This window comes from Triticum urartu, chromosome 1A (assembly GCF_056163025.1).
Source record: "Triticum urartu cultivar PI428250 chromosome 1A, HENAU_Tu73, whole genome shotgun sequence".
Taxonomy (NCBI): Eukaryota; Viridiplantae; Streptophyta; class Magnoliopsida; order Poales; family Poaceae; genus Triticum; species Triticum urartu.
Genome location: NC_141873.1, coordinates 403,814,571 through 403,839,689, shown reverse-complemented (window position 1 = coordinate 403,839,689; position 25,119 = coordinate 403,814,571). Strand labels below are relative to the sequence as shown.

Genomic DNA, 25,119 nt, shown 5'->3' with positions numbered 1-25,119 from the left:
TCAAACACTAGATTAGACCTAACTGTAATGTATTACATCAATATGTGGTGTTCTCCGCAATAAACCCGTAGAATAGATGTTTTGTGCAACACTAGCTCAAATATGTGGTGGTTTGTGCAATTCCCTCGTGGCTGAAAGGACGTGTGGTTTGACCGACATTGATGTTGTGTAGATATATTGATTTTTTTTCAGATTTATTTGAACATTTTTGAATATGCAATCAGATCCGGTGCACCGGTAACATCAATTACCTTAATGCATCAGATACGTTTCCAGATACATGCTCACATGCGTCGCACTTATCATGCTTCCCCCCCAATTTGCGTGCCCCACCCCGGCGGGGCCGAGCCCGCCAGGTTTGGCTCCAACTCTCATGAGGCCGCATTTCATTTCAAAAGAAAGAAGACAACTCTCCTGAGGCCGAAATTTCAGATCCGCTCTTCTTTGCCCCAACCATTGCAGCGGCCGACTCGCCGTCCATCCGCTCATGGAGAAGATCTCCGTCGCCGTCCGCTTCCGCCCGCCCAAGCCTTCGGTCGACGCCGACGCCGACTCGCCCTCCTTCTCGGGCGGCGGCGCTGTCGGGAACCGCGAGTGGCGCATCGACGACTCCGGAATCTCCCTCCTCCACCGCGCCGTCCCCGTCCCCGGCACCTCCTTCGTCTTCGGTACCAGGATCCTTCCTCTATCTCACTCTCCTCCCACCTTTTGTCCCTCCATTTCTAACTCGCGCGCGCTCTCCTGTTTTGCTGGTCGGTTCCTTGCCCACACGAAGACCACGTGTTCAACGAGTCTGTGACCAACGCGCGGATCTACGGCCTGCTCGTCCGCTCCCTCATCCGTGGTGCCGTAGATGGCTTCAACGGCACTGCCTTCGCCTACGGCCAGACCAGCAGTGGCAAGACGTTTACCATGAACGGCTCCGGTGCTGACCCTGGGATCATCCCGCTCGCTGTTCGCGACATCTTTGACACGGCGGCCGAGGTAATTGCTTACTCAACTAGATCAATTTCCTTTTTGAGCGCCAGTTGTCTGAATTCCCCACCTTACTATGTATGTTAACATCATGGAAAAACACTCGAACATCAAGACCGGTCGTGCTACAAGTAAATGTCAAGGTTTAGTACATTAGGTGGAGTAGGCTTTAGTAGAAAAAATTCACAAAGGTGACCGTACCTTATCAGGTGTTCTGACTTCCGAGGCAAGCCACTTGGGCACACGATTTTTATTTGGTCGAGTCCTCACAGCGTGTTTGGTTGGGAGTAATTAGAGTCAAGGAATGATAATTAAAGGGGTACAAGACTTTAAATCTATTGTTTGGTTAGGGGGATTGGGAATTTATAAAGGAATAGGCATGAGACGTGAGACTCCAACTCCCACGGTTTTATTAGCAGGGGAGGGGGTGGGAGTTAGGAGGGAATTGTTTTAGTGAGTCAATCTTAACCCTTCATCATAACTTATGTTCACTTCCCTGGTCTAGTCCCTCGTCAATTCACATGAACCAAACAAGGGAATAAAACGACTCATCACATGTCTAATCTCAATACAAGTCCCTACACTAAACTCCCAATCCCCTTCCCAAATATTGCCAAACGCGCTGTCAGTTTGATTCTTGTTTTGGGACAGGCTGCAGACAGGGAGTTCCTGATCAGGGTCTCGTACATGGAGATTTATAATGAGGAGATCAATGACCTCCTGACACTCGGGAGCGAGAAGCTGCCAATTCATGAGAGCCTCGAGGTAAATGCTAGGAATGGTTGTAGTAACTTTCTTCTACTTGCTGTTACACTGTGTAAGGATTTGTGTTGTTTCTACAGCGTGGTGTATATGTGTCGGGTCTGCGGGAAGAAATTGTTAACAATGCTGAACAAGTGCTACAACTCCTTGAGCTTGGAGAAGGTTCCATTTCTGTCCATTTATCGTCGTACTTGTTCAAATGCATATTTTCATTTTCACCAATTCATAAGCTTCCTTTTTTCTCAGCAAATAGACATTTCGGAGAAACAAACATGAATGTCCGGAGCAGCCGGTCCCATACTATTTTTCGGATGGTACATTGCAAGCCACAAGTGATTGTAGCTGGTTTCAGTCCATTTACATAGAATGGGCATGGTAACTAAAATACTCAGTTGTGTTGTTCTGCTGGTTTCAGGTAATTGAAAGCAGTGCTAAGCACCAGACGAACTCTGAAGATGCAATCCGTGTGTCTATTTTGGTATCTGCTTTTGACTCCCCCTCTTACAAAATAAAGTAAATGTGTCAAGAAAAAGAATGCTTTGACACTGCTTTTTTACATGTAGAACTTGGTCGATTTAGCTGGGTCAGAAAGAATCGCCAAGACAGGAGCTGATGGTGTGCGGCTTAAGGAAGGGAAGCATATTAATAAGAGCTTGATGATTCTCGGTAATGTCATCAATAAGTTGAGTGAGAATGGAAAGCAAAGGTATTTCTATGGAGCATTACCCTGACTTAATAATCTGTAACTTTCTCTAACTAAACTGTAGCAAGCTTTGACATATAGCACGAGATGACAGTAATCTAACAAAAATATAGGTGCATGCGATAGCGCTGATTATTATATGTTAGTTATCCCAAGTGCCCAACAATCATAAACAGCTTGCAGTGCTATTCATTTAGTTTAGAACATGGATAACAAATTGCAAGCACCAATTTTAATGGAAAATTAAACATGGGTTTTATTAATACTTTATCACCATTTATCCTATCACTAGGTTATACGTAATAGCTAATCTATTATCCAAGAATGTGGCACCCAGAAGTTATTTGAGCTTCCCTTTCCATCCTTTCAAGTGTTCCAAGTCATGGTAATATACCAAATGAAAAGAAAGACACTTACTCGAGCGAAAGAAATATCTGAGTCTACAACCAAATTATTTTATTTTATTCAATCATGGAATCGCCCTGTTATTGCCTATTTGGCTAATTTGGTAGGCCCAATGATTATGGCACCACAGATGTTGTAGCCTTAACCTATAAAATCATGGGCTCATCCCTAATAAAAAGGTAACCTTATGCAAGGGAAATAAAATCTATTGTGAACTCCTTGGGCCTACTTATTGAATTATGTGAAAAGTTTCCTAAGATCCAGGATTGGTTGATGCACTAAAGTGGTTAATTATTTTGATGCAGAGGGCACATCCCTTATCGTGATAGTAAGTTGACTCGCATCCTCCAGTCTGCACTTGGAGGCAATGCAAAGACATCAATCATTTGCACGGCTGCACCTGAAGAGGTGTGTTATGTTTACATTGTTTTCCAAGTAAATTATATGGTTTTAAACTCTCATGCACTTACCACCATTGCTATCACATCTTCTAAAAAATTAACTACAGATTCATATTGAGGAAACTAGAGGAACTCTTCAATTTGCAAGTAGAGCAAAATGTGTCAGCAATTGTGCTCAAGTAAATGAGGTGAGTATTGAAACTTTTATATTGCAACAGATGAGTTTTAGTTTCAGATGTTAGTACCTCTGACACATTAATTTCGGAAGCAGAAATATGAAATAGTGCAGCTGAAACTATGTATTTTTATCTTATTCTGTTGTATTTACTGTTGTGGGAAACTGGGAATAAATAATCATACCCAGAGGACCCACCTAATACTGCATGGACGGCTAATGAAAGTCTGAGGTGGTCAACGAAAAGTCCAAGGCGGTCAACAGAGTCCAAGACAGTAAACAAGGTCTAAGGGAGTCAACAAAAATCCAAGCAAATTGTCATGGTCAACAAGTCAAAGGAGAAGAGAAAATTAAAAGATAAAGTCAACACAGAAGGGAATCAACAAAGCAGCCCAACTCTAGAAGAGGCCCAACGGCCCAAGTAGCCAATGCCCATTATGGTGGAGTGATGAGTGTTGTGAATATTTGAGCAATTTTCCATAAAGTTTAATCTAGAAAGATGATAGATAAAACATGATAACCATCATAGAGATGATAATCGAAACAAGTAGCAAAGTGATGTAAGTAGTCATGCAATTGGGTACATAACAGACGGACATCATATCCACACTGATAGATAAAAGATGTAAACCGGACGCAAACCCTAACAAAAGAGAGAAGAAGACATACGGTGTGGTGGAAGAAGATGTAGGTGTGATGTTCGTCATTTCGCTGACAGGTGATCAATGTAGGAAAAGAAGTCATCGTCCGAGAAGTCGTCGTCCGAGAAGTCGTCGTTGTAGCCACAATGGAGGAAGATCCAGCAGTCGCGCTCACCAAAAACCTGATTGCCTCTCTCCCGTACAGGATTGCAAGATGCAGGGCTTCAGAGGCCTGCTGTCTCATGTCTCGGTGCACGCGGAGAAGTGAGATGGAAAAGCAGTAGGTGGCACAAGGTTCTGGAAGAGGTGAGGGAGTTGTGTATTCTGTTTGGTGGAAGAAGAGCGACCTCTTATATAAGCCTCAAATTGATCCACTAGGGAGAGGAAGAGAAACGGTCCGTGCGACTGTTGAGATTCGTCTCCCACTGGAGGCAAAAAGTTTCAACTTTTTCTTGCGTGGCAAAAATTAAGGCAACAAGCACACGTTGCATAGATCCTAGTGAGGCTCGGCTTGATCATGAAACACGCTCGCGTGTGAGGTGAGGCATGGCGCGGCGGGGCGGAGCACGCGTGCATGTGCTCTATTCTCAAGCTCTTAGTGGTGTGTGGAACAACTCACCTTATAAGTTGGTCTCCCACACCCTTCACTTGCGTGGTGGGGCTAAACTTTCCACACCCCTTGTCATGCATGAATGGGTCATATGGGCCTATGTGATTTTCCTAGGAATTATTGGATAAAATAAATGGGCTAAAGCCCAATAATTCCAACAATCCCCCACCAGATCCCACTAGATCCCAGAGGCACATAGAATTTGCCTATGGTTCGAAACCATTGTTTATATACCGGTATTTAGTTGGAAACAGTTAAGTTGAACTTCCACCTAGAACTCCACGCTACACCCATTCACAACTTGGACAGTGGACCTTGAACTGCAAGTTTTGTGCAAAAAAGTTTTACGTAAAGCCTTGACCGATACTGGACCGCTGAAAAGCTTTCCCGCAGGTAGAAGCGTATATATCATACTCCGGGGACCTTTTCATGAGTTTACTAGAGAGCACCCAACTCTCACAGAGTGCAAGTTTAACAGTCTAACTTATATAGGTCTGTCCTTTCAAGATGTTCTGTAGGACAACATCTTTGCCTACCCAAGCCACTCAAAACACATTAAGATAAATATCAACCTACCTTATAGATTAGGAGGGAATTGCATCATAACGGAGTGGATCTTTACAAATTAAACATTCTCCTCTCAGTTACCCAATAGTGTTGCCAATTCTAATTAATGGGATCTCCGATCACCACGGCTAACTTATGTAGTGGGTCTCAATCCCATCTCCCTTGATGCATTGTCTATCACATTTCGTGATAAACCCTTTGTGAAGGGATTAGCCAGATTCTTCGATGTGTTTATATAGTCCAATGATATAACTCTAGAGTTTCCCTTAAATCTGATAGATTTCAGTCTCCTCACATGTCTTGATGACTTCTTATTATCCTTAGAACTGTTTACCTTGATGATCACTGTTTGATTATCACAGTTCAATAGGATAGCCGGTGTTGTTTTTTCAACTACCGACAAGTTCATCAAAAGCTCAGGAAGCCACTCTACTTCAATCGTGCTTGTGTCTTGTTAAGATGGTCCGCTTGCAAGACTTCTAGGAAACAACACCAGCACCAAGTGTAAACACATAAGCACTTGTGGCTTTAAGCCCATCAGGATCATATATCCAATTTGCATCGTTATATCCCTCCAGTACCCTTGGGTACCCGATATAGTGATGATGAGGCACAAAATAGTGAGATGATAAATTGCGCGAGTTGCTGTCCGATCTTTCATGGTACTAGCAGTAGCAATAAGAAATTCCGATCTAGCAAAGGTGCAAGATGTAAAATCAAAAACTTGCATCGAGTAGATTAGATCGACTCCACGCGCAATTGCAACTAAATCCCCATGGATCAGCAACGAAGACAATATTTGGTGTCTCCCGACATGGGACGCTTTTGTAATTTTATTGAAGTCACGATCAAACCAATCTGACTTAGATCGGTCGTTAGCCTTTTATATAGGTATCCACATTCGATCGGAACCGACTCACAAGCAAACATAGTTGGTACGGACTCTCTCTCTCCTATTCAAACTAAGCTAGATTTACCTAATTAAATATCCAACCACCTTGATCACCTAGGAAACTATTTGACAACTTCACTAGTATACTAGACAAAAAGAAATAGACTTGATTCATGTAACATGATATACTATGTTCACAGTAGGTTGCCAAACCGAATCAAAATTGACTGGTATATTTCCTACCATAACGTGTCAACACATGGAGTTCTGAAGGTTGGCTTAACTTCATCTTTCTTCGGTTTAGTTGGTGGAATCTCAAAGCTAAAAGAGCCAACTTGTAACACATTCTGAAGATTATCTCTTGCACTAACGGCCAATCAAGTGAAGTCCATTAATCACAGTACCTTTTAGATGGCGCGTTATCCTTTGTTGAGCATGCCAATGAACATCTCCCAGGTTAGATACAAACCGGCTTAGGTTGCTCACAACAAACGAGATGTCAAGCCTCATAGCGCTAGCTAGATACATAAGCGAGCTGATGATTTGAGAATATCTCAATTGATCCTTGGTTTCTCCTTCATTCTTTCGAATCAACAAACTTGAATCTTAAGGTGTTCCAGAAGGTTTACAATCTGAATATCCAAAGAGACCCAGAACCTTCTCCACATAGTGGGACTGTAACAAAGTGATCCCACCACCATCACCTCTCAAAAGCTTGATGTTCAATGTAACATCAACTACTCCAGGTCTTTCATCTCAAAGTTATGAGATAGAAAATATTTCACTTCCTCAGTGACCTTGAAATTTGTCCAATATAAGTATGCCATCAACATACAAACACAACATAACTCCCTCGCCCCCACCATGGCGATAGTACACACGTTTGTCGGCTTCATTTGCACCAAGGTCTTTCAAACTTCTCGTGCCATTGCTTAGGTGCTTGTTTCAAGCCATACAAAGATTTCGCCAACTTACACACCTCTCCTTCATGACCATCTACTACAAACAATCAGGATGTTCCATGTATATTTCCTCTTCCAACTCTCCATCTAGGAAAACTGTCTTGTCCATTTGATGAACGAGAAGATTGTGTGAGGCAGCCAATGAGAGTAGTACTCGAATGGTGGTCAATTTGGCCACATGCTCATAAGTATCAAAGAAATCTTCACCTTCTTTTTTGTATAACCCTTGGCTATAAGTCGTGCCTTGTACTTTTCAATTGTACCATCAGGCCTAAGCTTTTTCTTTGTTAGGAAGTATGCAACTTGTATTTCCAGGAGGCCATAGTCCAGTATATATATATATACAGGTGTGGAATATATGCAGGAAACCCCTTATACAATAGGGTAAATACGAAAGGTTACATGGCTATATATATAATACTCTAACACCCCCCTCAAACTCATGGTGGATTAACAACACTGAGTTTGGAGAGATAGAAGCCATGCTGCGCTCTAGTCTGGGCCTTCATAAAAAAATCCGCCAACTGTAACTCGAAAGGCACATACTGAAGAGCAATAACTTGATCCTGCACACCAGCGCGCACATAGAAAGCATCTGTACTGTCAGATAAGAGCAGAGTAGGTGTAGTAACAGAAACACCAAAATCCTGAAGTAACCACCGTAACCAAGTCTCCTCTGCCGTCAAAAGAGCCATAGCTCGTAACTCGGCCTCTGCACTCGAACAGGAAACTGTAGTCTGTTTCTTTGTCTTCCAGGCAATGAGAGAACCACCAAGAAAAACACAGTAAGCAGAAAGTGAACGGCGACCGGAGGGATCACTAGCCCACGTAGCATCCGAATAGGCCTGAAGCTGTAAAGAACTGGTGCGAGGAAAGAATAGACGGTGAGAGATCGTGCCCCGAAGATCGGAGAACACGAAGGAGGTGACTATAATGAACCGAAGTGGGAGCGGAGACAAACTGACTCAGAATATGAACCGGATGAGAGATATCCGGACGAGTGACAACTAGATAGACAAGACTCCCAACAAGATGATGATAACGCGTCGGGTCAGGCAAGGGGTCACCATCAATATCACGGAGGTGAACATTGAGCTCCATGGGAGTCTCAACAATGCGCTCATCAGTAAGAGCAGCACGAGCAAGATCCTGTATATACTTTTCCTCGGATATAAAAATGCCATCAGAGGTAGAAGAGACTTCAATCCCAAGAAAGTAGCGAAGAGGTCCAAGATCGGACATAAGAAATTGCTCACTAAGACGGGCCTTTACAAAGGCAATATACTCGGGGTTGTCGCCGGTGATGATCATGTCATCAACATAGAGAAGAAGAAGAGTCCGACCACGAGGAGAAAGGTGGACAAACAATGCTGGATCATGAGCACTCGTTGAAAAACCAGCGACAGTCACCACAGAGGCAAAACGCTCAAACCAGGCGTGGGGGGCTTGCTTAAGGCCATAGAGAGAGCGACGAAGATGACATACCATGCCATCAGGAACAAATACCCAGGTGGTGGCTGCATGTATACCTCCTCACGCAACTCACCATTAAGAAAGGCATTCTTAACATCAAGCTGAGATACAAACCAGTGGCGTGCAGAGGCCACGGCAAGAAGTGTACTAATAGTGGTCATATGGGCCACAGGAGCAAAAGTCTCGTTGTAATCACGACCATGCTCCTGCTGAAAGCCATGAGCCACAAGACGAGCTTTGTAACGCTCAAGAGAACCATCGGAGTGAGTCTTAACCTTGTAGACCCACTTACAAGTGATGGGACAGACACTTGGAGGAAGAGAAACAAGATCCCATGTACCAGTGCGTTCAAGAGCAGCAATCTCCTCTGCCATCGCAAACTGCCATTCAGGATGAACACCAGCCTCATGATAAGAAGTCGGCTCAAGAACAGCAGCACCAGCGGTTGGAAAACCAAGGCGATCAACAAGCGGAAGCGGACGAGGACGCAAGCCATAGGTAGGCTGAGACGAGGATGGCACATCAGCAGACGCATCCACAGTACGTGAACGACGAGTGTAGTACTGAGGAAAATATGGAAGCATACGAGGAGGAATAGCCGAGGTAGAACCAGGAGGTGGAGACGAAGAAATCACCGGGGATGAAGGTGCAGTATCCGCCTATCCGGTGACATGCGAGGTAAGGAAACCGTGGGAGATGGTGGCGGCAAATCGGCAAGCGGTGAAGAAGTAGAGTGAGCAGGACAGAGAGACAAGGGTTCAACTAGAGTGATAGGTGTGTCGGGAAAAGTGAGGAAAGAGATATCCTCCACTGAAAAGGTCGAGGAAGATGGACGCGGGTAGAAGGGACGAGACTCATCAAAAGTCACATCCCGAGAAATACGCATCCGACGACCGATAGGATCCCAACAACGATAGCCCTTATGCTCATCACTATAGCCTAAGAAAACACACTCAACAGACTGAGCGGTAAGTTTGGTGTGTTCACGAGGGGCAAGAAGAACATAACAAACACAAACAAGCGAAGCGTTGAATAATCAGGAGAACGATAAAAAAGACGCTCGAAAGGAACACCACCCTGGAGAGCAGCGGACGGCTGAAGGTTGATGAGATAGGTGGAGGTGAAGATAGCCCCGGCCCAAAAAATGAGGTGGAAGAGAAGCAGCGATCATCAACGCACGAGCCGTCTCAAGAAGGTGGTGATGCTTTCGCTCAGCCACGCCATTCTGAGCATGAGCACCAGGACAATAGAACTGAGGAAGAGTGCCCTGCTCAGCAAGAACACCACGCAACATCTTGGAAATATACTCGCCAGCAGAGTTAGCACGGAACACACGAATAGGCGAAGAGAACTGAGTGTGAACCATGGCAACAAAACAGTTATAGATGGAAAGAACCTCACTGCGAGAAGTCATAAAATAAAGCCAAGTGTAACGAGAGAGCCGGACCCCATACATCAGAATGGACTAAGTCAAAAGGACGCCGAGACACCGACTCACTAGTAGGATAAGGTAATTGAATCTGTTTTCCTAGTCTACAACCCTGACACTCTAAAGAGACATCTCCTGAGACAGACCCCAGGAGACCTCGACGAACTAATGACGACAAGCGAGACCCACAAAGATGACCAAATTGATGATGCCACTGCTGGAAGGAGCCGGTAGCTGAAGCGACAGAAGCGGATGGACTGGCGATAGTGGTGGTAGCGGAAGGAACATGAAGCCAGTCTAGCTCCCAAAGACCCTGAGAGTCACGGCGGCGAGGGCCAGCCCCAACCAAAGTGTGCGTTCGACGATCCTGAACAAAACAAGAGTCAATGTCAAGGATGTCGCGACAACCAGAATCAGTAAGTTGACCAACAGAAAAAAGATCATGGTAGGTCGAGGAACATGAGCAACATCAGAAACAGAGTAAGAAGGTCTGGTAAGATTGCCTTGACTAGCAACAGAAAGAGGAGTACCATCGGCAGTGAGTACGTGAACAGGAAAATCAAGCGATTTAAGAGAGGACAAATTTGAAGAATGAGAAGACATATGAAAAGAAGCTCCGGAGTCCAGAACCCACGAGGATGTACCTGACTGTGTAGAGGGTGGTTGCTCAGTGCGGGAAGCATCAGTCATAGAACCTGCAGTACCCGTCGAAGGAGAACCTGAAGCGGCAAGCAGACGCTTAAGTCGCAGAATATCCTGCTCAATCAAGGCGGTGGCTGAAGATGTCGAAGTAGAAGAAGTCCCTGGAGCTGATGATTGCGCCTTACGCAGGTGTTTCTTCTTCTGGAAGCACTGAGACTCAACATGACCATCCATATTGCAGTAGCCGCAGTGAGGACGAGACCGACCCTGGCCGCCCGTAGGAGTAGGCAAGAGCGGAGGAGCACTAGAGCGGGATGGAGTTGGTGCAGCAGGCGATATAACAGGAACTCGAGCAGCGAGCACAGAGGGAACCTCAAGTAGACAAGCACCACGTAGGCGAGTCTCCTCATCACGAATCTCAGAAAGCGCCTCCATGAGGGAGATACGACCACGAGCAAACAACTGAGCACGCCGGGGCTAAACTCCTTACGGAGTCGAGATAAGAACTCATAGACACGATGAAACTCCAAATCAGCCCGCACAGCCTGGCAACACTGACAAGTACGGCAACCAGCAGTGCGGAGAGAATCAAGCTGACGCCAGATAGCAGAACTCTGAGCATAGAAATCGTCAACACTGGAGTCACCCTGCTGAAGAGCATGTTCCTGCCGGACCACAAACAGATATAAGGCATCACTAGAGGGCTGATAGCGCTGACGGAGACGGGTCCACGTCTCAGATACGGTAGGGAGCCCCAAGAACTCAGAGGCAAATTGAGGCAGAACACTAGCAGTGAGAACAGCTATGCACGGGCATCCTCATCAAGCCACTGAGTGTAAGCAAAAAGAGCCTCATGATAAGTCTGAAGAGCCTCATAAGTCAAAACTTGCGCATCATAAGCATGGACGACAATGTCATCTGCAAGCTTAGCTACATCCTTCGCAGTTTGATCAGCATCAGTAGCAAGAACCGGTGGCGTCGACGGAGTAGGGGCCACAGGTGGAACCGGACACGGCGGACAACAGACCTCGCCAGAAAGAATGCCCCAAAGACGAATGCCACGCATATGAATGCGCATGAAGCCAACAAACTCGATATAGTTAGTGCCATCAAAGATCACCAGACAATGAGGAATTGCGACATAGCCTGACGGTGTAGACATTTTTTTTTTGCAATCACCGGGCAGACAGCAGTACAGACAGAGGCTCCTGACGATCAGCCGCAGTCAGTGCTCGCGGCGGCAGCAGATGGATGGGACGGGAGCCAGCAGCAGGGGCGAAATCCGGCAAGGGACGGCCGGATCGGACGCGGGCGACGAAGATCGGCAACTGGCGGCCGGTTCCGGCGAGAGGCGGCCGGACCGGACGAGGGTGACGAAGACCAGCGATTGGCGGCCGGATCCGACGAGGGGCAGCGAAAAACCAGGCCGGCTGCGGAAGATCGATCGCGGGCGGAGGCTCCTGTGCTGACTTGATTTGGATCGATCGCGGGTAGGACCTGGAGCTGGCGTGATCTGGACGGGAGGGAGTTGAACGGCAGCAGGGAAGGAGAGGAGCGGCCTTGGGTTGACCGGCTGCTATGATGGAGAGAAAAAAAAGGCAGCGGTGACGGCCACGGAGATCAATAACACGAGTTGCAGCGTGCAAAAAATTGACCTAGCTCTAATACCATGTTAGGAAATATGCAACTTGTATTTCCAAAAGGCCATAGGCCAGTATATATACATATAAAGTGTGGAATATATGCAGGAAACCCCTTATACAATAGGGTAAATACGAAAGGTTACATGGCTATATATATAATACTCTTAACATTCTTGAGCACCCACTTACATCCTACAGGTTTACACCCATAAGGACGATCAGTGACCTCCCATGTCCTGTTAGCCATGACGGAATCCCTTTCGCTACATACAACTTCTTTTCAGTATTTAACATCAAGAGATGCATAAGCTTTTGAAATAGAAATGGGAGTGTCATTCATGAGGTACACAATGAAATCTTCACCAAATGACTTTGCCGTCCTTTGTCTGTTGCTCTTTCTAGGAGCTTCATTGTCATCCTCCTTAGGAATCTCAGTGTGTTTCCGCTTAGAATGTTCCAATGGAACAAAAGGTGTAGGAGTTGCCTCTAACCTCCGACTAGATGAGCTACACATATTTTCATAGGAAAATATCCTCAAAGAAGCTTGCATCATTCGACTCCATAATTGTACCAACATTCATGTTAGGGAACCTTAGATTTGACCACTAGAGATATGTAGCCAATGCTATGGAAAGCATAGCCCAGAAAAACACAATCAACGGCTTTGGTCCAAGTTGACGCTTGGGAATTGGCACGTTGATTTTCGCCAAGCAACCCCAAGTTCATAAATAAGAGAGTTCAAGCCTTTCCCTTTTGTATTCCTCTAATGTGTTAATCTCTTTATTCATCGTGGGAACTCTGTTTAGGACATGACTTGCAGTCATCAAAGCCTACCCCCATCATTCATTGGAAAATCCCATTGTGTCTAACATGGTGTTAACCAAATCAGTTAGTGTGATTTTTCCGTTCGGCAACCCGTTTGACTGGGGCGAGTAGGGAGGCGTCCTCTCATGGATTATACTATGTTCCTCTCATAATAAATTGAACTCGTTGAAAAAAATACTCTCCACCACGATCTGATCTAAGCCTCTTGATCTTTCGATCAAGTTTATTCTCTGCTTCGGCTTTATATATTTTAAAGTAGTGCAAAGCCTCATCTTTTGTTTTCAACAGATGTATCATGCAATATCTAGTAGTCATCGATCAAAGTCATGAAATATCTTTTTCCACCCTCTGTCAACACACCATTGATCTCACAAAGATATGAATGTATGAGTTCTAATGGTGCCAAATATCTCGACTCAACTGTCGTATGAGACTTGCGAGGTTGCTTTGCTTGCACACACACTTAGAACCTTTGACAATTGTGAATTTCAGGATTAAACTCAAATTTGTTGGCCGCGTCATGCAACCAAAAGAACTGGCCCTTAGCATGACACAACCAAAAGAACTTGCATGCCACGTCTTATAGTACACATCCTCAAACGGAGGAGGCTTGAGGGTCGTACCAAAAGCAATTAGAGAAAATTGCCTACACATATCAGGTTTTTGGTCTGTTGAATATTTGAGCAATTTTCCATTAAGTTTATTCTAGAAAGATGGTAGATAAAACGTGATAATCATAATAGAGATGATAATGAATCAAGTAGCAAAGTGATGTAATTGTCATGCAATTGGGTACATAACAGACAAACATCATATCCACATCGATAGGTAAAAGCAGTAGACTGGACGCAAACCCTAACAGAAGAGAGAAGACGTGCGGTGCTCTGGAAGAAGATGCATGTGCGAAGTTTGTCATGTCATTGAGGAGGTGGTCAACGTCGGGGAAGAAGTTGTCGTTGTCAGCCACGATGAAGATCCAACAGTCGTGCTAGAGTGCTCCCCAAAAACCTGATTGCCTCTCTCCATATAGGATCGCAAGAGGCAGCAGTAGGAGGTGCAAGGTTTTGGAACAAGGTGAGGGAGTTGTGTATTTTGTTTGGTGGAAGAGGAGCGACCTCTTATATAAGTCTCGAACTGACCCACTAGGGAGAGGAATAAAAAGTTAAGGTAGAGCAGACACGTTTCAAAGGTCCTAGCATGGCTTGGATTGGCTCGATCACGAAACACGACACGCGTGTGAGGCGTGGCGAGGCGGGGAGAAGTGCTCTCTTCTCAAACTCTTAGAGCATCTCCAGCCGTGCCCCCAACAGGCCCCCCAGGGTGACTTTTTTCGCGCCGGCACCGAACCCCCCCCCCCCCCCCCCCAGTCGCACCCCCAAGACACCAAAATCCGCCGGCTCGGCCTGTTTTTGGGCCCGGTGATCCCAGGCCGAACCCAGCGCACTGGGGGGCGCTCGGGGGCTCCGGCGGAAGGGGAAAACATGCCTGGGCCACATTGTCAGGCGAAAAGTCAAGGCAATCGTCCAGATTCGCCCCCACCCCCGCGCGCTCGGCCACCACCCGGCCGATCCCACCGCCCAACACCGCTAGATAGGCCATTCCCCGTCGGAAAAGAGAGAAGGTTTCGCCGCGGCAACCTCTCCACCACCTTCTGAGCAAGTTTTCCGGCGCCGTGTAGGGCGGTATACCGATGGCTCTGCGCCCACCGCGCCCGCCAGGTGTTCGGCGATTTGTCTGTGCGGCGATGGATTCGGACGACGAGGAGGTGCTCGGGCGTTGCTGGAGGAGGAAGCCGATGTCTACGTCCAGGACGAGGAGCATCTCATGGTCCTCGCCGCCCTCGCCGGCTTGCTCGCGAGCAATGAAAAGCCGCGGCGAGGTGGCTCGGCGCCGGGGCGGCTGAAAGCAAAGAACCGGCATCGTCTGGAAGGCTATTGCATGCTCTACTCTGACTACTTCGCCGACGCTCCATTGCACGGCGACATTATTTTGGTGCCGTTATCGGATGAGCCGAAAGCTTTTCCTCAGGATTGTGAATTCCATCCGGGAGTTCGACAGCTACTTCAAGTGCAAGAAGGATTGCACCGACAAACTTGGATTCACCTCAATCCAGAAGTGCACGGCAGCTATAAGGATGCTTGCATACGGAGCTCCCGGTGATTCACTCGACGACTATGGGCGCGTGGTCGAGTCCACGACCATTGAGTGTTTCTATAAGTTCTGCAGGGCAGTGGTGGCAGTGTTTGGACCGCAATACTTGCGATCACCCAATGCTGAAGACACTGCTCGGATCCTAGCACAAAATGCAGCAAGAGGATTTCCTGGGATGCTTGGAAGCATCGACTGCATGCATTGGAAATGGAAGAACTGTCCATTTGTTTGGCAGGGGATGTACAAAGGCGCCAAAGGCGGTTGCAGTGTGGTACTTGAGGCAGTGGCCACACAGGACCTCTGGATTTGGCACTCCTTTGGTATGCCAGGAACTCACAATGACATCAACGTGCTGCAATGCTCCCTGTCTTTGCCAAGCTTGTTGAAGGTCATTCTCCGGTGAACTTTGAGGTCAATGGGCGGCACTACAACAAGGGGTACTACCTAGCTGATGGCATCTATTTAAGATGGTCTACATTTGTGAAGACTATCTCAAACCCTGTGCCAGGAGGCAAGAACTCCCACTTTGCGAAGGTTCAGGAGGCTTGCAGGAAGGATGTCGAGCGGGCATTTGGTGTGCTCCAATCTCGATTTGATGTTGTCCGGTACCCTGCTCAGACCTGGTCGAAAGATCAAATGTGGGTGATCATGACTTGTTGTGTCATCTTGCACAACATGATCATTGAGAGCGAGCAAAAAGAGCCAGTGTTTGACACTGAACCATATTACAGGCAGGGTCCTCTTGCGCAAGTTGATCATCAGCTACCGGCAACCTGGACTGCCTTTCTCAATATGCGTCAGGAGATCTGAGACCTACAGGTGCATCAACAACTGCAGCAGGATCTGGTGGAGCACCTATGGAGGCTCAAGGGCAACGCCTAGCTTGACGTGTGATGAAATATGAGTTTTTATTTGTTGAACTATATAATTTGTATTGAACTATTTGTTGTTGACCTATTTGTTGAACTTTTGATTTCTATTGATTTTCTGTGATGAACTATGTGATAATTTTTTTTACTTTTGTTGAATTTGCGCCGAACCACGGCGAATATGGGCCGATTTGCGCCGATATCGGGCCGATTTTTGGCCGAAAGTGGGCCGAAAAGCGGGCACATTTGCGCCAAAAATGGGCCGATATCGGTGCCTCGGGGTGACCTGGGGGCGGCGGCTGGGAACCCAATCGCCCCCAGAGCCAATTCTAGCGCCGGCTCGCCCCCAGGCGGCGATTTTTAAGCCTCCTGGAGGGGCCAACTGCTGGAGATGCTCTTAGTGGTGTGTGGAACAACTCACCTTATAAGTTGGTCTCCCACACCCTCCACTAGCATGGTGGGACTAAACTTTCCACATCCCTTGTCATGCATGGATTGGCTATATGGACCTCTGTGATTTTCCTAGGAATTATTGGATAAAATAAATGGGCTAAAGGCCAATAATTCCAACAGAGAAGGAATGGTGGCTATCGAGTATGGACCATGGACCCTTGGACCAAGTTTTACCATCCTACCCCTCCTACCTACCTACCACCACCATGGTTAACCTTGCTCATTTGTAAGGACTCTCACCTATATAAGTCCCCCATGGCCATGTACTCCGTTAGCTCTCATTTGAATAAACTCAAAGGAAGGGCACTTGCTCTCCTAGGTAAAGACCGAGGAGCTCTAGTGTTGAGTCTGAGGAGTTACGGATGGCTCTCATGTATCGAGAAGGAGAGGTTTGGAGAGGGTTCCCAGGAAACGTGAACGACTCGGGCCTGCGACCAAACCTCCCTTTTGATGCGTTCCTAACATAGGACTGGGTCGCGCTCCTTAAGGTGACTGGACCTATTCACAAATATATCTTTGTGTCACTTTTGTCGGACAAGGCACACACCCCCGCTAAGCTTTGTCTTGACCACGTTACTAATGACACTCCTTAATGATTCATTGTTTTTATGGCAACAACATTCATGTTCTGTTATTTCTTTATGCATGAAAATATTTGGCACAAATTGCTAGAATATGTCTATGACAATGGTCTGGTGTTTATATGTACTTGCATCTTCAGCATAAGTATCATTTATTTGAGCTCAGTTTGTCTATAAGTAGCGACAATCTGAGAACCTAATTATGAATGTTGGTATTTCAGATTCTAACAGATGCTGCTCTGCTGAAGAGGCAAAAACTGGAAATAGAGGAACTTCGCAAAAAGCTGCAGGTTTGTCCTGCTTGTTTGATGTTGCTCTCCGTATGTGACGTGTGTTACTGTTACTTCAAGTTTTTTGTTTAAATTTCAGGGTTCCCATTCTGAAGTCTTGGAGCAGCTTATCCTAAAGCAACGCAATGACATGCATAAGGTATGTAAAGACTAACATTTCCAGTAGAACAGGTGTTTCCTATTCATTATGAACTTCCTCTTATGGATGCATTGTACAACTGTTTTTAACATATAAAGTTATGCTGATTATCTCTTGCAGTCTGAACTCGAGCGTGATCGTCTAGCAATGGAACTTGAAGAGGAAAGGAGGTTAAGGGAGACATTAGAGCACCGGTTGGCTGAGCAAAAGATGTCACAGAACCACAACGATACTGACATATCAGTAGAGCAATTTGCTGATTCTAGCCAGGTATGCTTGGTGAGGCAGCAACATGTAAAACTTTTGTTAGTTCAACGTGTAGTCAATTCAAGTTTCATATTTTCAATTTTTGCACATCTTCGTCCTGGTCCTCTGGAACCACATCACATTCTTCCTTTCAACCTGCTTGTTAATACTCAAGACCAGATGTTGGTGAAATTCACAACTATCGGTTGACCTTTTGCAGCTAGACGTATTAAAAACTCCAGATTCTAAGCGGACACCAGATGGATTTGTTGCTAGCCGCTCACGCTATTTGAAGGATGCAGAGTTCAGCCCAATACCTGAAAATTTAGGTTCTGTAGCTGATGAGGATCTCTGGATGCAATTGAATAAAGGATGCATCACTGATCTTGATATGCTTGAAATGACATCTGATTTTAAATGTCCTCCGTTCCCAGAAGATACGACAGCGGTAAGTCCAGTTTCAATTATTTTTCTTTGATGATTCAGCAAACATGTTTGTCTACAGGTATTTTAGGTGGTATATGTTTATAGACTAGAAGCAAACGTGCGCTTTGCTGCGCCAAATCATTTTTCTTGTAAATTTGTGAAGATCCATATGATTTTTTGGAACTGGTGTGGAATAACCAACAATTATAAGGCTTAAAATACATCAAAGCTGCCATGGGGTTCTATCCTTAGGGAGCTTAAAAACTTGTAAGATTAGAATGTTAGGTATGTGTGACATTTTTATATTGAATAGCCCAAGGGAATTTTACACAAGCCTTGGGGGTATAAGAAAGGAAATACAGACTAATACAGATTCCTAGACCAATAATAATACTCCTCAACAGCCCCCTCAAATGCTAAGTGTATGCAATAACATTGCATTTCAAGAAGTGTAACACTAGAGAAAAAAATAATGATAAAAAATCTGCATCTTGAGAGTGTCGTCGTAGCATGGACAATCTTCAAAACTTGTGACGCGTCAGAGGAAGACACCACATTAGTAGAAGATACAAGATAAGTAGAGAAGATTGGTTGTCAAAAGAAGATGGCATATCAAGAGAACGAGACATTGCCCAAAAGATTGTAGCCCAAGAAAACAAAGGTGAAAGAAGCTCGGGAATAAGAGAATGGACGTAGATGAACGATAATGCAAAAGGAGGTCACCAATATCCTGTAGAAAACAACACGGTCCAGAAAGGCCACAAAAGCTGCATAGAAATTATCAATGCTGCGGATAAAGGTTTGGTGGACTCACATGGCATGAGAAACATGAAAGAGCAACAGATTTGGTGGACACAACGGAAAATATAATGCTAGAAGCACACAAGACAAAGATGCAAGAGCCATCATGTACGCATGAGAAGCACAGAGGAGGCCATGCAGGTGGAATGCCAGCGAGGAGCAACGAGGAATAGGAACTAACGGCTGATCGACAACACTGATGGAAAGCGCATGTGCAAGACAGAGTCGGCGGAGGGAACCCCGTCAAAATCACCGGACAACAAGAGAAATGATACCGGATGACACTGTATTTTTTGATTTGTTTTTCTCTCGATAAACCGAACACACAGACAGTCAATGACATGGATAGATGAGGCGCTGACAGGGCCCTGAACTGTGTGGCTCACAGCAGCAACCAGAGAAGCGAACCTCCGAGAGTAGCGCACTAGCAACAGCAGGAGGCAAGCATCATGCTAGTAGATATTCATCACACATCATGTTAAAAGTTAACAGGAGCACCCGCGCAACACCGAGACCCAGGTAGAGTAGTGGCACAACAACAATAACGTGGGCGAGTAAGCAGCAACCGCAGGCAACAACAGAGCAGGGGCATCATGCAAGGGGGGAAGCAAGCCGCACAAACTGCCACAATGAGCAGGCCTGCAAGCTTGCGTGGGAGCAGACAGCTATAGTAATAGGCTGTTGCTGGGACTGGTGGCGGGTGGGGAACTGCTGCTGGCGTTGCGGACCCAAGCCGATGGCGACATAAACCGGAATCAAATCTGATAGTCGGTGTTAGAATAATCCAAGGCGCATAGTCGATCTATGGAGGACCAAGCAACACACGAGGCATGGCACCGAGATTTGCTAGCAATGTTCAACGAACATTGGCTAATCCCGGAGACATGACTGCGGACGCTCCCCCCCCTTGATACCGCTACAATACTGCACACCGGCCACTCGGGCATCGGAACATGTCGCCAGCTCTCCCTGTGTGCATGTGCTATTATGTTGGCATATATTACATCATGTGTCAACTCCCACTATATGGAGGCCCGAGATACAAGTATCCTACTCAAACACTACTTCGTACCTGTCTACACATCATGTGACTCCAAGTGCAATTGTAACCTACCTTGTATGAAATATTCGACACATAACAAACCCTACCTTGGACTTGAGGTTATACTAGGAGTACCGCTACTACTACCATACTCCACGTGAGTCCACTTGCAAGTGTACTTGCTTCTTCATAGTCAATGCTCTAGCGAAATAAAGTTCTTCACTTTAGTTGTGCTCCCAATTTGTGGAGTATCCTTTTAATGCCATTACTCGTTGATCATTGAGTCATCATATCTGACAGTATTGTTGTATTGTTATCATCTTGGCAGCTTATTCCCTGATATGCGTAAAAATGAACAACTCAATATTTGACGCCACATTTAAGAGTTACCTAAACTCACTATAGTTGCTCTTTCTTTATTGTTGTCGGACACTGGAAGGAATTTCATTGTCACCGTAGGTCAACCTCGTAGTTGTCTCACCTTCTTTACCTGATAGTCTTTTTACATGCCCCATAGCTATAGCACTCCACCTCCTTCTGTACTTGTCATCCACACTTTGCCATGTGCACCGAATACCATAGAATATACGACCATGTACTCTTCTAGCTTTTTGACATTTCAGACTTTCCATCACTAATCTATTTGATGCGCCACACTAACATGAATCTAATACTCGCCAGCACTGCTTTAGCACCTTCTTCGCACTTTGCATGACCCCACATGTCTAATCATAAGTGTGTCTGTCGTCGTGCCCTGTGGTTGCCGCACGCATCACCGCTATCACCGCGTTGAGCCTCTGCTCTCACAGCGGAGTATCCTGGGTAGCTAGTCCCCACCTCCTCAACTTCAAAGGGCTCATGATACCATGTTAGGAATGTGCAACATATCTCTATTATATAGCCCAAGGAGCATATTACACAAGACATGAGGTACAAGAAAGGAATTATAGACTAATACTGACTTTTAGACCAATACTGATACTCCTTAACAAAGAAATGTTCTGGATTTTGTTGCAGAAAACAGTAAAAGGGAAACAATAGTAAAGTAAGTTACAGCTGTTGACACACTTTTTTTAGGGAACTATTAGCACACATACTTGATTGGACTGGCTGTTTGATGTTTGCGCATCTCCAGCCGTTCAGTCCCCCAAGGGACACTGAAATAGCGCCTCATCGGGGCTAACCGGCGATATTTTCGCCATGGGGGCGCTCAGATTCCCAACCACCGCCCCAAGTTGGCACCCAAACACCGTTTTTCAAATGCAAACTGGGCTCAAATTCAAAGAAAATGACTCGATTTTGGACAAAATTTAGGCGGTTTCATTCATATTTGTACAAATTTAAAGACATACATAAAAACTTAAAAAAACTACGCCGCCGCCCCGAGCCTAGTTCATGCCGATGAGTTTGTAGAAGGCAGTGTAGTCGCCGCCGTCATCGTCCTGCATGCTGCCATCCTTGCCACAACCCTGCCCTGGATCACCGCTGCGGACGGGGTTGGTCGGTGTCGGCGCCTCGTCGTCGCTGTAGAGGACGATGACGCCATCCTCGTCGTGGCCGCGGCGTCGCTCGGCGGTCTCCTCCAAAGCGCGGCGCTATCGCTCCATCTTCTCCCGCACATAGTCGTTGCGTGACCATTTCAGGTTGGTGTCGAGGTCGGCGGCCATCTCCACGTGTTCTTGTTTGACGACCACGGGCGTCACCGGCTCCTTCGGCCTGACCAAGCGAAGATGGCCGCGGGGAGGTGAAGGTTGGCGGCGGCCCTCGTTTATGACGAGGTTGCCGCCGCGGCTGCGTTGGCGCTCCGGCGTCTCCTGGGGCTCGGGCTTGACGGCGGCGAGCGGCGTCGTGCGGGGGGAGCGGGAGTCGGAGGACGACCCCATGATGCACCTCGACAGCCACGAGCTCCCGCTCCGGTGCGAGAACGACCGCGCCGGGTACTTCAACGGCGGCTCGTTGCTGCCCTCGATGTGCTCGAGGATGGCGCGGAGCGTGTGCCCGGGGACGCCCCACCACTGACGATGGCCGTCGGAGTTGTGGCGCCCCCTTGGCGCCGGAGCGCCGTTGGTGGAAGCGAGCTGGTCGGCGTGGCGGCGCTGGAAATACACCGTCCGCATAGGGTGGTTGTCAGCAGCATACTCGGATGCTGCCGCGCTTCCTCCGGCAAGGACGCCCGGATCTGCGCGATCTCGCCGCGCGTTCCGCGTTGGAGGGCAGTGGGGGCATGGGGACGCCTCCGGCGCTGAGCCTCCAAGCGTCCAACACGCGCATGTTGGGTGGCGCCGGGTAGTTGACCTCCTGGAGAACGCGTGCCTCCCACTCTTGCAGATGACGGCAGCCGAAGTCATTGGCCGCCGCTCCGTCACCGAGGAACCTCTTCGCCATGGGCTCGGGCTTGACGGTGAAGGAGAGAGGGCGAGAGCAAGGACGGCGAAGGAGAGAAGGTGGTCGGCAGCGAGAGAGGGAGATGGATGTGGCGTGGCGAGTGTGCGGCCAGTGGCGACGAAGGCGACTTTTATAGCGGCGAGGGGGCGGCAGCAGTGCGGACGCGTGGCGGGAAAGGGCAGGACACGCGACGGCTCGCCTTCACTACGCCGCCTGTGATCAATGGAAGGCCGACCGGCGGCAGCCTTGGCATTGATTCGCACGGGAGCCGAGGCAATGAGATGAGGACGATGATGCCTAGTCGCTGACTCGGCGGGCCCACGGGGTGGGAATCTGGCGCGGGAAGTTTTGGCACCATTTTTCTTTCCCCCGGCGCCCCCGGTCGGCCCCCAGCGCGCTAGGTCCACCGGCGCCAATTTCGGCCTTAACTGGGCCATTTTTCTTTGAGCTGGCGATAAAAAAGTGGTCGGGGCCCATTTTTTTCCATGCTCTAAGAATTTCTTACTCAACATGTGTAGCACTCACACAACCAAAGACTGCCTTTTTTCTTTGAGAAACACAACAGAGAGGCAGACGCTTACATGCACGCACATACATTCACCCTTATGAAGGGCACACACCGACACCCTTCCCCTATGAGCACCTTCAAGAGACTTAGCCGGCGGGTCTTGACATTGACGAAGTCACCACATGCACCTTGCTATAGACAGGAATGTTGCCTCGCACAAAGAATATTCTGCATTTATGAGACACAAGTGTCAAACTTGGGGTTTTATCCATGGTGGGCTGGGGTACAACCACCTTCCTAACCATCCAACCACAGGTTTGAATCAAGGCACAGGTTCAACTCCAGAGCAAGTTACTCGGTGATGCCATTTAAAGATTTGATTGTACTAATGCAGGTGCCTGATTTATAGAAGGTGTAATTTCTCCATCTAGCAGGTGGTATATTCTGAATTCTCCAAAAAAAGTGTTAAAATCATCCTCAAGTATCAAATTGACTCAGGTTTCCCTAGTGTCCAAACTGAAGACTGATGAACTCCATTGGCCTTTGCTAGTTTTTGTTTTTTGATTGCAAATGATAATTTTTCATTGAGCTGCTAAATTTGGCCACCAGAGTAACACTTTTGTTGCTGCCAACACTTGTCTTGTCCGCACAGGTTGTGCCATTAGAGGAGCCTATTGACGTGAGATGCCTTAGGCTAGAAACTGCATGCAGCTCCGATAGGCAACAGCTCGAGGATTCAAAAGCAAGATGCACAACTCTCGAGAAGGAGCTTGAGCTGCTCAAGGAGGAAAACTCATCCTTGCGACAAGAGCTCTCCAAGTCGAAGCACGACACAGATCATGAGAAAGAGGGACTGATTAAGGAGCTGGAGACCGAGAGGTCCAAGATGGAGGAGCTCAAGCAGGATATCAGGCTCTTTAGCCAGGCCTTCTCACAGAGGCAGGGTCATCTGACGTCCCTGCACACCAAATCCAAGGCCATAGTGGAGAACTGCAAGGCCTCTCGGGTGGCATTGCCCTGATGAGAGCCTCAGCTGCTGTGGAAGTTTTCCCATTTCTGCAACACTGCTTTACTGTAGATTTCGTGGTGCTTGTAATACAAGTGTGCGTGTCGTGTGTGTGCAGTGTGCTGGGTTTTCTAATTCAGTCGTTATCATTAAGTGTGTGGAAGCAAGATCTGGAAACCGGTGTGGGTATACCTAGGAAAAGGGCATCGGTTTTATTTGTCATTAGGAATCTGAAAAGTGTCAAATGTAGTTGACACATGATTGTCCTATGTTAGTTAATGTAACTAGCAAATGTGCCCCTGCGTTACTACGGAAGAAACAAATGCTTACGTGCTGTCGTATCACTTCTCTTTGCTGATGTGAAGCATAACATCACCAAAGCAGCCATTTAGTACTATTCAGCTTTTTTCTTCACGTTTTTTCCTAAAAAACAAACTATATAGACCTGTGTTGACCAACTCGACATGCCACATGGGGCAGGCGTTTCAATAATTTTAAAAATAAATATCCAAATTAAGTATTTTGAGAACTCTGTTGTCACTTTGCTTTCAAACATGGAGCATGAAACATGAACTATACAGAATAAATATATATTCTTAACATGAGGCTTTACATTGACACAATAATTTTCATTATTATATTCTGAAATATCAAGAAACTATAGTCTTTAATTTCCAAATATATCAAGTTTTAACAATTTCCCGTCAATCAATGTCACTCCTAGCTATCTATAATGGGTAGTCTTCAAAAATATTACTAATAGATATGTTCATTTCTATTCATGCAAACAATCAAGACCGGGTCAAACATATTGAGTAATATAAAGTAAGCTTTTCTTATGCAGAAATACTATAATATATAATGAAAAGGACGTATAGAGAATGTCATACATAAGTGGTGCAAATCACGATCAATGATTTGTATGAATTTATGTAAGACACTGACAAAGCAAGAGAAATATGAAAATATACCAAGAAATAAAGCCAGAGTGTGAAAAGCGATATGGCCACTAAAATTTGGAATGATCCAAAGGCAATTTGTCAGTGATTATTTTTCTGAGGGAATTTGTCAATGCTTTTTGATACATGTAATGTGGTTGCTTAGTTTCTGAAAGGGA

At 46.5% G+C, this 25,119-nt stretch overlaps 1 protein-coding gene across 1 annotated transcript; it reads left to right on the top strand.

Moving 5' to 3' along the window:
- Window positions 1-334: 334 nt before the first annotated feature.
- Window positions 335-24,346, top strand: LOC125514668 (kinesin-like protein KIN-7L). The gene is made up of 14 exons (XM_048680012.2): window positions 335-668; window positions 776-984; window positions 1,627-1,740; window positions 1,818-1,899; window positions 1,984-2,051; window positions 2,153-2,215; window positions 2,301-2,443; window positions 3,151-3,253; window positions 3,354-3,434; window positions 17,381-17,449; window positions 17,529-17,588; window positions 17,709-17,858; window positions 18,055-18,282; window positions 23,649-24,346. The coding sequence occupies exons 1-14, from the start codon at window positions 488-490 to the stop codon at window positions 24,015-24,017; spliced, it is 1,920 nt and encodes a 639-aa protein (XP_048535969.1). The 5' UTR covers window positions 335-487; the 3' UTR covers window positions 24,018-24,346.
- Window positions 24,347-25,119: the final 773 nt, after the last annotated feature.

Bases quoted from the DNA above. Each gene is read 5' to 3' on its own strand.
- LOC125514668 (XM_048680012.2), top strand. From the start codon at position 488: ATGGAGAAGATCTCCGTCGCCGTCCGCTTCCGCCCGCCCAAGCCTTCG. The intron at 1,900-1,983 runs GTTCCATTTCTG...CTTTTTTCTCAG, and splicing joins ACTCCTTGAGCTTGGAGAAG to CAAATAGACATTTCGGAGAA. The intron at 2,216-2,300 runs GTATCTGCTTTT...TTTTACATGTAG, and splicing joins CAATCCGTGTGTCTATTTTG to AACTTGGTCGATTTAGCTGG.